The sequence below is a fragment of the Cornus florida genome, unplaced genomic scaffold (assembly GCF_030987335.1).
Source record: "Cornus florida cultivar Cherokee Brave unplaced genomic scaffold, ASM3098733v1 CherokeeBrave_3.0.0_Hap2_Chr11, whole genome shotgun sequence".
NCBI classification, from domain to species: Eukaryota; Viridiplantae; Streptophyta; class Magnoliopsida; order Cornales; family Cornaceae; genus Cornus; species Cornus florida.
In genome coordinates, this window is record NW_026775581.1 from 118,153,395 (window position 1) to 118,167,581 (window position 14,187).

At 37.9% G+C, this 14,187-nt stretch overlaps 1 protein-coding gene across 3 annotated transcripts in view; it reads right to left on the reverse strand.

Annotated features, from left to right (window-relative positions):
* The window catches only part of LOC132285779 (phosphatidylinositol 4-kinase beta 1-like), a 42,854-nt gene that overhangs the window by 8,666 nt on the left and 20,001 nt on the right, over window positions 1-14,187 (reverse strand). For 2 of the 3 annotated variants that reach the window (XM_059787998.1, XM_059787999.1), the window contains exons 8-10: window positions 13,540-13,609; window positions 3,069-3,166; window positions 2,886-2,990 (exon numbers count right to left, since the gene is read on the reverse strand). In XM_059787998.1, the coding sequence (XP_059643981.1) occupies window positions 2,886-2,990; window positions 3,069-3,166; window positions 13,540-13,609 (273 nt within the window). The remainder of the gene's footprint in view (window positions 1-2,885; window positions 2,991-3,068; window positions 3,167-13,539; window positions 13,610-14,187) is intronic. The other variant, XM_059788000.1, reaches the window with a different exon arrangement.

Sequence of the window (14,187 nt, forward strand, 5' to 3'; positions counted from 1 at the left end):
TAACTGGAATGCCAAGTATTTCCCAAAAGTAAAATAAATTTCAATCCTTTTCTAAAGAACATTAGGTATATAAAAATATACATATATGAATCATGAAAATATAATCAGGAGAATCTTGATGTAGTTTAACAGTAGCAGACAATTGGGTAGGTAATTTTTTTCTATAAAAAAAATAAAAAAATAAAAAAATAAAAAAAAAAATAAAAAAGAAGAAGAAGAAGAAGAAAGTTGTTTCCTCAGCAATGAGTTCCTTGCGAGCCTGATTATTTATAGGCTCTTCATAAGATCTTTCTTTTTCTATAAATAAATTTCATACGCAAAAAATATGGGTGATAGGTGGGGATTATGTCATGAATTCGCACAAAGCTAATTCAAATTTGAATTCAGTCATAGTAAATATTAATGCATTCAAACCTGAACTAAATATATTAAGATGGACAAGACATATATCATAAAAGAAAATTAAGAATACCCGTATAATTAGGAATCTAAAATTAACAGCAATCTATCAATTCTGTTAAGAATTTTCCCCAAAAAACAGGATACAAAACCATATCATTCAGCGAGAAAATTATTTTACTTGCACCTTTTATTATTATTAACTATATAATATTAATTCCGGGGAAAAAATGTGAGATAAAATATCATTCAGCAAGCATATTGACCAACATAATCAACAAAATTGAGTAGAAGCAACAGGCTCGCTCTCTCTCAAATTCTAGAGAGAGAAAGCTTTCCCCTAGATTATTTCTTGCCTTCATCCCTTCGCTTGAGGATCAGATTTAGGATTGCAAGATTGTATAAGAATCCCTTTAATTGAAAATACTCCTAATTTAAAATAAACCTAAGGAGAGAGGGCGGGGAGGGGTTAATAGGTCTTACGCAAAATTTCAAGGTTGTCGGGAACAGCTGTGCAGGATAGATGCGAGTTAGATAGGATTGAGACCGAGGATCTTGAGATTATACAAGACTCCTAGAAAAAAGAAAAAAAAAAACACAAACTAACTTTCTAAATTATAAATTTTCGATATAAATGGATAATAAGGATAAATCAGCATTCTCGCAAAATCAATTAACATAAGAAGATACTAAGATAGTAAGACACATGACAATCACATGAAATCAATTTCTTGATTTTCTTTATACGAAGCATCAGCATAACAGTCAACCAAAAAAGAAGAATTTAGTTGCCTTATTATCTGAGCAATTTAGTTGAAAATATTATTTTGGTTCAGAATGGACAAAGAATAGAAGGCAAAACGGAGTTCCCAAAGAAAAAAGAGAGAGAGAGAGAGAGAAATCAAGACGAACAAAGAATAATAGTGAAATTTTTTTAAGTTTTGAGCCATCCCTTTGAAGTTCAAAGATGATCGACGTTGGGTTTCTGCTCCTTTTTTTTTTTTTTTACTTTTTCAAATGCGATTAGACTAAAGAGTTGAACCTTACATGTAAAAGCCTTAAATTTCTTTCCCAAAATGGGTTATAGACTTGACTAAACCTAGAACAACTAAACAACACGATTTAGTTAGATCAGTAATATCGTGTATGATCCTATGCAATTATATGATCCAAACGATCCTACTGCAATCCCACTTCTAAGAGACTTTCCATGCAATCCGGATTGGTTCAGCGATCTTGGTTCATCCAATCCTACTATCCATATCGGGATTTTAACAGCCATGTCTCCCTCCATCCCTTCCGCTCCGATTCTCGTCCTTCCACCCTCTCGCAAGGGTACACTCCTTCAAAACAGTCCATTCCATATAGGAACTTAATGCTATGTGGTCTACAGGTTTGGAATGGAAAGGGTGGTTAAGCTGTCGGTCTCCACCACTACTCGAACGTGTGGTTTATTGTGTTGGTCAGATGCTTATGTCTGTGCAGCTTCTTCTACTCCTCCACTCTGGTTTCAATACCCTTAGCGTCAGATTAAATGTGGGACAATATATCATGACTGGTGCGTGCTTGAGCAATTAGATAGGTAATCAACGACTCCCTTAAAAACAACTTCCGGTGAGGCTTAAAAGAGTTGCAGCTTTCAGCACTCATGATAATGTCACCCATGGCTTCCATATGTCGAAATATGCACGTTTAATTAGATCTATAGGAGGGTGAACAGATCTTCTAGAAATTAATTTGAAGCTAACTTTCTAAAATTACTGGTACTCCTTATGTTAAGTTTCAATCAATTAGTTTGATTCATGTCCCAAAAGCAATCACACATAAAATAGTTAATAAATAAACAGAGACAAGATTTTTTTAAAGTAAAAACCCTAAAAAGAGAACAATAACGTGACTTCATCCAGCCATCAACAGTCCACAATCCACTGTAAGAAAGAAATTTTACAGCCAGATTACTAAATTTCCACCATATAATCTCCGAGTTACCTCCTGACACCAAACTCTCCGCTCAAGTGTCCTGGTCACCTGCTTCATCAACAGATCCGCGCCTCAAGTGATACACTTTTTCATTGTTTATTCAATCCTTGATCTTTAAAGTACTCAATTGAATTGCAGTTTATTTGTCATCTTTGATGTGCTTTTTGCGGTTTGAACCTCTCAACCACATATGATGCTATGGTAAACCCTAAATTGAGTGTGATAGTTTTTTGATAAGATGTATTAGAAAGCATTACTAATCCAAAAAAGATATATGAGTGCCATATAATTATAAATAAAAATTAAAAAAGATATAGGAGTGTAATATATCCATATGTTCATACTTCCAATGTAAGCCTTCCATTGATATGTTATTCCTAGAGTAGTAGTGTTTGGAATAGTTTACTAGTAGGCTAGTAGCAGTATCAGAAGTAAGTAGTATGATACACAGAGAAGAACAAGCATGGAAGAGTACTTGCACCTGCTGCTTCTCAAAAATCATTTACCTGTGCAAGTTTGAAACTTGGAGAATTCTCTTGATACTTGGCAATGAAAAATTCACGTAAACTAGCGATGTTCGGGAATCTGCTTTTGATAGAATGAAGTGAGGCCTACAGGAAAATGAAACATTTGTAATGGTGATGCAAGGACTTCACATTCCAAGTTCACTGAAGGCCTGAGAAAATTACCGTATCCGGAATTGTTTCAATGAGTGCTGTGTAAGAAGAAGTAACCAAGACTTCATAAGGACGCAACCAAAGAGGTAGACCTGCTTCTTGAAATATATCTGCCATCACAAATCAACAATGAAAAGCTTTCAACCAGCTACAGAGAATATAATAAAAAGAAATATCAACATTCTTAAGTTAAAGTTTTGCTTAATACTGCCTGCCTGCTTTCTTCCTATGGCAAATGGGGACGGAGCAAATTTTTCATGGTAAAGAGAAACAAACCACAATTATGATTGCTTCCATTTACAAAGAACAAATAAGCAATTCACATTAAATCATGACTGTAGATTATAAGCAAATAAGACAACAAAAGTTGTAAAGGCTGTCACATCAAGAACTAAACTATTCAAGGTTTCAAACTATTGCGCAGAAGAGAGAGAGAGAGAGAGAGAGAGAGAGGGAGGGAGAGAAACTATCTTCTCTTGTTCTGCATATAGGATCTCTAAACAAGAATAAAAGATAAAAATAATAATGATAATGATAATTTTTTTTTTTTGACAAGTAAGAAGTAAATAAAAAGGCGTTCAAAAGTGGAACACGTCCCAATTACAAAAATGGAACCGGGGACTAAGACCTAAAGAATCCAAGAAAATAATTAAATCATCGAAAGAGGAGCAAGAACTCCTCGACATAATTAAAAAGCGAGCGAATAATAAAAAGTTTCAGCGTTGCCGTAGACAACTCCTTCCCTTTGAACATTCTGCTATTTCTCTCCTTCCAGATGCACCACCAAACGCAATGTGGGGACAACTCTCCAGTAATCGCGTTCATCTCTTCTCACACGACATCCTTTCCAAGCTTGAATCAAATCCTTAGAAGAACGTGGTGTTACCCAACGCATGCCAAACAACCTAAGAAAAAGATTCCAACAGTCGTGTGCCACGAGGCAATGCATGAGTATATGATCAATTGACTCACCATCTTGCTTGCATAGGCAGCACCAATTGACAAAACAATTCCCCCTTTTCCTCAAATTATCAATCGTTAGTATCTTACCCCAAACAGCGGTCCAAACAAAGAATGCCACCTTAGTTGGAGCCATAGAGCGCCAAATGGTCTTCCACGGAAAGTCAAGGCTATCAAAATTAGATAAACATAGGAACAAAGATCGCACTCCAAAGTGACCATGGGAAGAGGGAATCAATGTTAGATCATCATTACCTCTGCTAACTCCTTCCTGCCAATACAACTGATCCAGGAAAACACAAACCTCATTCAACTCCCAATCATGAAAGGAAAGTCGAAAGTGTGCATTCCACGTAATCCCACTACTATCAAGCCGATAACAGTCAGCTACGTAGGCGTGTCTATCAACTACAATACTATGTAGTCTGTGAAATGTACGAGATAATGGCTGATCACCATACCAAAGATCTTCCCAAAAACGAACACATCTGCCATCACGAACTTTGAATCTGATATGAGAAGAGAAGACGTCCCATCCCTTCCGAATGGAATTCCACATCCCAACTCCTCCCACAAGAGTAACCGGACAAGTAGACCAGCCACCAATCTCTTCCCCAAACCGGCATGAGACAAACCTTCGCCAAGGTTTCCCTCCCAAATCTCCACAACCATTTGCCCAGGAGAGCTTGGTTAAAAGGAACCAATCTTCTGATACCAAGACCACCCAACTTCATAGGCTTGCAAACTTGCTCCCATTTGACAAGGTGATACTTAAAACTCTTCTCCACTTCTGCCCCAAAGGAAATCCCTTTGAATTTTTTCAATCCTATCAGCAACGGAGCATGGAATTTGGAACATAGATAAAAAATATGTAGGAAGGCTTGATAAAGTGCTCTTTATAAGAGTAACTTTACACCCCTTAGATAAGTATTGCTTCTTTCATCCTCCCAATCTCTTCGCACACCTGTCATCACAGGGTCCTAACTGCCCACTCTCCTGGAAGAAACCCCTAGAGGCAAACCCAAATAAGGAATGGGAAAAGAACTCACCCTACAACTAAGAACTGCAGCTAAAGAAGAAATATCCTGAACATTCCCTACCGGGACAAGCACGCTCTTAGCCACGTTAACCTTCAATCCGGAAACAGCCTAAAAACAAGCCAGGATACACCTTAAATATCTAAGTTGAGACACATCAGCATCACAGAAAACCAGGGTATCGTCCGCAAAAAGTAAATGAGAAATCTCCACCTGATGGACTAAATCTCTTCCCACCTTGAAACCCTTAATAAGACTAAGATCCTCTGCCCTTCGCATAAGTCTGCTTAAGCCCTCCATAATAATAAGAAAAAGGAAAGACGACAAAGGATCTCCTTTTCTTAAACCCCGAGAACACCCAAAAAAAAAAAAAACCAGCAGGAGATCCGTTCACAAGAAATGAGAACTTGACTGACGAGAGACATGTCTCAATCCATTTCCTCCATCTACTTCCAAACCCCATTCTTTGCAACAACTAAAGTAGGAAATTCCAATTCACATGATCATATGCTTTCTCAATATCAAGTTTGCATAAAACTCCAAGAACACCACTACGCAACCTGGAATCCACACATTCTCCTGCAATAAGAACTGAGTAAAGAATTTGCCGGCCTCCGACAAAAGCATTATGGGAATTTGAAATAATCCCATCCATTACTTCCCTCATCCTTAGAGCAAGCACCTTAGCCATGAGTTTGTAAATACAACCCACTAAGCTAATTGGTCTAAAATCCTTAATGTCAGAAGCGCCTCCCTTCTTAGGGATAAGGGCAATAAATGAGACATTTAGCGACTTTTCAAAGACGCCAGTAGCATGAAACTCCTGAAATGTACCCATCACCTCGTTTTTCACTACCGCCCAACTTTCCAGAAGAAAACGCACAGTAAACCCACTAGGTCCTGGAGCTTTGTCCCCATTACAACTAAATAAAGCATTTAGTTGAAAATAGAGACCGTCAAGTTTGGGTCTCCAAGCTAACGGCTCGATGTAAAGCTTCTGATAAAAAGAAACGATCCCATTACGTACCTCTTCCTCCCTCCACACCTCCACACCTTCCACCCGAATTCGACCAATGTGATTACTCCTTCTATGAGCCTTAGCTAGTCTATGAAAAAAATTTGTTCCACCATACTAGCAATCTCAGCTTTTGCTGTCTGACAGGAAGCTCTCCTAGAACGTAGAGACTCCACGTCCCTGCCCGCCTCCTCAAGACGATCAATCTCGGAGAATTAAGCAAGGACTCTATTCTTCCTCCATTCAAGATTCCCAAAAACATCCTTATTCCACTTTTTAACATCGAATTTGAGAGTTCTCAACTTCTTTGTTAACATAAAGCTGGGCGAACCTGTAACTATTGCTCCCTCCCACCAAGAACGGATATTCCCTTGGAAGTCCTCCACTCTCAGCCACATATTCTCAAATCGAAACGGGGATCTTAGAGAACACAAGCCCCCACAATCCAAAACCAAAGGAACATGATCAAAGGTAACCCTTGCTAAAACCGCCTGAACGACATCCAGGAATTTCTTTTCCCACTCTCCAGAAATCAAAAATCAATCAAATGGATCCCTGCCATTTGACCAGGTATGGCTGCACCTTCCATTGGTAAATCAATGAGAAAAACTGATCCGTTTCTGAAGACCTCCTTCCCTGTGTAGACTTCTCTACCGGGGATCTAATAGAGTTGAAATCCCCACCCAGACACCAGGGGAGAGACCACAATTCTTGAACATGGCAAAGCTCCTCCCAGAAAATCTCCTCATCCACACGTCCATTCTAGACAACCATCTGCTATCCCACATAACTAAGATTGCGCCCGAAGTACCTATAGCATTCAAGGCCTCAGATTCCACAAACCTTCCTCCCCACAAACACATAACCATCCCCAACTTGGTTTCTTGCAAACAAACAACCTGGGCCCCCCACTTCCTTAAAGCCACCTTTACCACCCTTTTCTTGTTCGGGTCATTGAGACCTCGAACATTCCAAGTAATAATTCGTAGTTTCATTAAAACCCAGATAAAATTATTTTTCCCCCTCCCTTCCTTATGTTCTTACTTCTACTCCTTCACCACCCCTCTCTTCCCTTCATAATTAACATAAGAGATAAGATTCTTTACCTCTTGTGCCCCTTTCCAGGACGATAAAGGCCTAGTGTTCATGACCTCATTAGTCACTGCCACCTCTCTTCCTTCCACTATTGCTTGAAGAATGGATAATGTTTGGTCATTATTGCCTTCTGATGAGACACCCAACAACTCACTAGTGACTTATATTTTTGACTACCCAATCCTTTCCCATATCAGCAGCCGTTCCGGAAGAGCCAGGTCGCATAACAGCCAATGGTTCCACATCAGAACAATCATTCTCTAGCCAAGGGGCAAGCTCTTTAGAACAAACCTGTTGGATTAAACCCAAATCATCAATCACCACATCTTCAATATCTCTTCCATTCTCAAACATCGAGTCCGAATCTGTAACGTAGTCACCTATTCCATTTCACATGAAACTAACATACTCGTTCTCCTCAACCCCTGCAAAAGGCAAGCAATTAAGGCCTTTCAAGGCCACACGCAGATGGAGCTCTTTGAGCAAAGCTGAGGCCTCATCATTGGATAACAGAAAATGGAGATATCTTCCCACACAAACCGTGACCCCCTCAGGCGTGTCCTTAACTGCACAGTCCACTGGATCAACATACCCTGAAATAACAGACCCGCAGGCAGCCTTCCCTTCCGTATTCAAACCATACTCAGCTTCAGATATCGATGGCAGAACTGAAAGCTCACAACACTTCTCCGTTGCCAACTCAACTTCACTCCTCAACACCCCACAAGAAAGAATAGAAGAAGAAGAAGGAGCGTAGGGAGGGCTCCTAAGATGGTGGGCTGAAGACGTACCCGGATCGGTGCGTACCCACTTTTGTTTATCATTACGAGACCACATGTGACTGCGGCAACCCTAATGAGAGCCCCTAGTAGCTTCTATCAGTTGGTATAACAGAACCAGATGGAAGAGACGTTGCAGGAAAACAACACGTATTGTGTCGAAAAGCCCTCTCATCCGCATTCAACCCGTCGGCGCTTAACTGCATCCATCTCCTCTTCTCCGTCGAAGACCACTCTCTGTTCGAACTGTGACGACGACGCTGTGGAATAATGTCTAAAGAAGCAGCGTGACTAGGCTTAGGCAAAGGCTGTGGGCTGGGCATATCATTTAAAAAGGAAATGGATAAGTGGTAACTCGGCCCCGAGAAACGATCCTCTTAAGCCCCTTAGTAGCATGTGGCCCATGATGTGCTAGCAACCCATTATCTATAGACAAACCAGAATTCAAATCAGGCCCAAACTTAGGCCTGTCAGAGACTTTGGCATGAAAGGCGCTCGTTATGCCACGTACCCTTCTACGTGGTTGGTGGCCAGTTGGGCGATCATAACGAAGATTTGATGGGCAATGTTTAAGGGCATTATGCGCACTACTCGGAGGTCTACTTTCCCCAGTTGCGGCCGGCGCGTGAAAGAGCACTTGTCTCTGTCCTTGAGAACTCAGATGGATCTGCATCTGCTGGCGACGTCTTCCTTTGTTCGTTTCGTCGAACATGAGATGGGAACCCTCATCAACTCCATAATAGGACTTCGGAAGGATAAAAAGTGAGATTTCCTCCAACAAATTGACCTTAAAGGCCACACGCTGGTCTTCAACAAATACAAACTCCGGTACCCTACCTCCGACAGAGACGTAGAAAAGAACTCTCTCACCTCCCGCCATATCATCCGCCTCCACACCTTTAAATCCTCCACACAAATCACCTATGGCTTCGACCAGTTTCTGACAACAGAGATGAAGAGGCAAGCCGTGAATCACCACCCTTCTAATTTCTCGATTTTTCACTGCTGAGCATGCCACTGTGAAGTACCAAATATCGATAGCTAATGTGGCGTCTCCCCATCTCTTCTTCCCTAAATCCAGAACCCGTAGAGCCTCAACCTCCGATCGTAGCCTGAACAACAAAAGACCGTCTGGTAGGGATGATACCTTCACCCTTCTCGAAACCTTCCAAGCCTTCGTCGCCCACTTCTCAATCCCCTCAATACATCCCACTTCTCGATCAAAACGGCCAACCAAGTAAGATTTCAGGACAGTTTCTCGCTTCGTAATGCTTTAGTGATCAACCCTAAAAACCATGTCTTTGCCGACTGTACATCTTTTAATCTCGCCATGGAGATTGAGGCGTGTTAGTGTCGCTACTTTAAGATACGATCGTATCATAACACGAAACCTTTCCAAAGAACCCAAGGATCCAACACCAGAACAAGAAAAAGAATCAACAGACGCCGGAGTAAGAGACTCCGGCAACAGAAAGGGTAGAGTGAGAAGAGAGAAAAGTAAACATATGGTCAACGAAAAAAAATAATAATAATGATAATAAAATAAAATAAAATATTTCTTGATCTGCCTACTGTAAGCACACAATACACTTCACACACCCACATTTTGAGCATCTTGCATAATTTCATTCAACTCTTGTAAGACCTTTGCACTCTAATTCAACCCAGTCCTTTCTTCTTTCTATTATCTAACTAAAATTAATTCATCAGAGATGACCAGACTCCACAGTGGGGTGCAAAAAAAATAATAATAATGCACTACCCACAACCCCTGGTTTTGGGATGGAAATAAAGAATTGGATGCTTCTAGAAACTAAACTAATTCCATCATTTTTTTGGATAAGCCTAGACTAATTCCATCATGACTCGCCAAACAAAGCACAAATAGCTAGAACGATGAACCACACAAGTAATATTAACCTAGGATACATGGACATGCCTTAAGCGTCAACGAATCCATCTCGGACACGTGTCAGTGTCACATAAGTAATACTAACCTAGGAAGCACACACATGCCTAGAAAGTCAAAGAATCCGTGTCAGACATGCCAAAAGATGTTTCCAAAATTTTTAAAAAAACAAAATAAATTTTTTGGATACAATGTGGACACGGCACAGACACGCCATGGACCAGTGTCCGACACTGGTGTCACTTAGTTAGGGAGTTTTTAAAGAAAAAAAAATTTGAAAAGAAAGATGGATTAAAGTGTAAATATGATGATTTCTTCGAACATTTTGAATAATATGATGGTGATGAGAAAAAATATTTATAATAAATTGTTTTAAAAACAATTATTATTATTTTGTGGAGTAGATTCAATTGTGAAGTTCTTTAAAATATAAACTCATTCTTTTTATAGCTCAACAATTATTATAATTTGTGAATTTTGACTTCTGTTTCCAACTATGCCATATCTATCAGTTCGTTTGGCCATCTCCACTACCGATACTAAGCAAAAGAAAAACTTCCACATGTATATATCTAATAAAGTCAGATAAGCCTCCCAAATTCAATGCAATTTTCAAATTAAAAACTATTCACCACTTCTAGTTGTAAATGATATCCCATTAACATAGCAAGCAAGGAGTGTGCCCAATGTTACATAAACCAGTCAATTGGTCTAATTTTGATTCAAATCCGATCTGATCACTCGTACGAATTGAAGCATTTAATTACATAACTTGTTAACGATCTAAATGCAATAATCTGTCAACCAAACAAACCGGATACAAATTATAGCTGATCTGATCCAATAATAATCGATCCGTTATGAAATAATAGAAAATATGATATAATATATTATCTAATGTTATACTATATAATATTAACATATTATCATTATTGAATAGTTAACAAAATTTTAGAAGTAATAATGCCAAATGAGTGGAAAAAGAGTACCATGGTACCAATGTATAAAAATAATGGAGATATAAAAAATTGCGAAAATTATAGAGGAATTAAGTTAATGAGTATACAAAATTGCGAAAATTATAGAGGAATTAAGTTAATGAATCATACTATGAAACTATGGGAAAGGATAATCAATGAGTAGGAAAAGAAACTTCAATAACCCATAGTCAGTTTGGCAGGTAGATCCCCTATGGAATAACCTGAAGAGCATAGAAGTATTCTAAAGGGTCTAAACATGGTTTTCATAGACTTAAAGAAGGCATATGATGCCAAGAAATGTAATTTTGTGGCCCCTATGAAGAAAAGAAGTCCTTATAAAACTTATAAATCTGATTCAGGATATGTGTAGTGAAAAAGGACTAGAGTCCATACTATCTGCAAAGAGACTAGTGATCTCTATAATAGCAAGAGTACATCAGGGCTCAGTATAAAGTCTATATTTACAGTAGTTTAGATGACATGACGAAGAATATCCAAGAGGACATTCCATGATGCATGTTGTTTACTGACAACATATTTCTATTGGATACTTGGAAACAACGCGAAATGCCATATAAGCAAAAGGCCTAAAAATTAGTAGGACTGAAACAGAATACATAATCTGTGGGGTGGGGTGGGGTGGTTAGGGGGTTAGTGTACCAGAATTCATAATGTAAGTTTTTTTTTTTTTTTTTAAAAAAAAAAAAAAAAAAAAAAAAGAAGAAGTAAAGAACGACAACATAGCTGTCAGAATCCAAGACAAAAATAAAAAATAAATTAAATAAATAATTGGAGAGATAGATAATGATGTGACAAGATTGGAGCAGGGTGAAAATTGGGAAAACTAGTGGTATTCTATGTGACAAACGTAGGATAAATAAATAAGTGAGAAGAAAAAATTTATAGAACAAATATTTATTTATTTTTTTATAAGTAATTCTATAGGACAGTTTTTAGGCCAACTATATTATTTGAAGCACAATGTTGGGAGTTAAAAAAGAAACAAGAATAAAGCACTCATGTATAGAAGACATGAGTGACTAGAAAAAATAGAATTAATAAAAAAAAGATATGCAAAAATTTAGGATTGACACCTATTAGTGATAAAATTAGAGAAAGTACACTTAGGTGGTATGCTCATATAAAAAAATAAAAATAAATAAATAAAATAAAATAAAATAAAAAGAAGAAGAAGAAGAAGGACCCAATGATGCTCTGGTAAGAAATGGTAGATCTATTTGTATAGAAGGCGAGAGACAAAGAAGCTGACCAAAACTCGTGGGGTGAAACAATTAGAAATTATTTTGAAAAATTAAATATAATAAGAGACACGGCTTGTAATAGGCAAAAAAAAAAAAAAAAAAAAAAGAATGAAAAAAGAGAACTCATGTGGGCGACACCATTTATATCGAATTATGGCAACGTTTAATGAAAGAGTTCAATCCCTAACTTTCTTCTCTTTTCTTGTTCATATTTTATTTATCTTTGTCGGCTTCTATCTTTTTTTTTGATAAATAAAGATTTTATAAAAAACACTCAAAAGGGGAGCGGATCCCAAGAAAAATACAAAAAGCCACAAAGGACTCAAGCCTTCAAAGAGGCCAAAAAATCAACAATCTCCTCCAACGATCTATGATCTCTCCCTGAAACCCAACAAAAAAGAGTGGAAATAATCGAGAATTTAAGCACCGAAATTGACATCGCCTTCCTTCAAAATATCTTCTATTCCTTTCAAGCCAAATACACCACCACACACATAGCGGCGTAGCCCTCCAAGCATCCCGACTGAGAGCCCCCACAGGGCAACCTCTCCACGCCTCAATCAACCCTCTCGCAGATCCTAGCATAACCCAAGAAAACACAAATAAACCGAGCATCAAATCCCAACAATCTCTAGCCAAAGAGCAATGAATGAGAAGGTGATCCACTGATTCCTCATCACGAAGACACATAAAACAACGATTGATCACCACCTGGCTTCTCTTTCTTAATTTCTGATCATTGTTTGCCGAATAATAACAAATCAGATACGGATTCGTTCATAAATAATCAATCAGGATATATTGGATAAAAAATAATCTAGTCAAATTCTTATCACATCGAGCCTGGTCCAGTCCGAATTTGGCAAAAAAGACCCAAAAACATACAAATACATGCATTGTAAAAACAATTTGTTTCTCCCCATCCAAAAGCCCAAAAAAGAGTGTCTCATGCAGAAGAAAATTGATTTAAGCACAACAATCACAACGTAGAATTATATGGACAATTTAAGAAGTGGTGTTCACTTTATTTTACCATATTCTGGCACAATAGAAACCTCCAGGGAGGGCTAATTTTGGTCACCTTATATTATGCTTTTAAGCAGTATTGACCTCTTTGTAGGTAACCTATCAAGCAAATGCTTTTGACCATAGGCACTGTAGGTCATCAAATCAATTTACACAAGGACAGGATAAGCAGTTCTCCCTAAGCAGAAGATTCTCTTATGTGTGCGTCTATATATATATATATTGGCTTGAAAGTATGTTAACTTTCAAATATCAGAAAGAGCATCATCATCATCAACAACAACATCAATAAAGCAAAAATTCACACCATAACAGCAAAAATTCAAAGCCAACAAACCGGACAGAATAAGAGAACAAGAAATAAAGAGCTAGATATCCTGGGAGCCTAAACAAGCTAATATATTCATAAAAGTTGCCTACCATAAAAGTGAGAAATAAGCTGCACAGCAAGATGCTCCTGCCTACAATCATCACCGCTCTTCACAATAATCTATGTGAGAAACAAGAAAAAAAATGATTTACCACCACCAAAAACAAAAATGCATAGTGGTGACACAATTAGAAATCTAATATAATAACAAAATATTTTGTAGGACGGGAAAGAGAAAAGAAGAAGAAGAAAGAAAGAAAAGAGTTCAATCTATAAAGTAATCATAGGAATGATACGCAAAAAGTTATCAAGATATATGATATGACCAAAGGAAAAATAAAATTTCTAAAGACCCAACTGATACGAGTTCCATTATCATTTTCACAACATCTAAAACTAAAATAACAAAATCCTCACACAAGGTTTAACATCCCAAGGAAAAAAAATTACTGAAACAACTCACAAACCCATCCAATTATGGTGTCAAAAAAAGTTACACCATTTCTTTACAAATTTACATTGCTATATACCCCAATCAAGACATACCAAATTCCACCATTTACAGGATGTGCTTTAACGAATAATTACTCAAGAAATAAAGTCATGGTCCAAAGAGACACCCAAAACCAAGCCAAACAGTCAAGTCATCTCAATTTGGAATCAAAGAGATCGCTTAAGATGAAAAGCATCTTGATTGA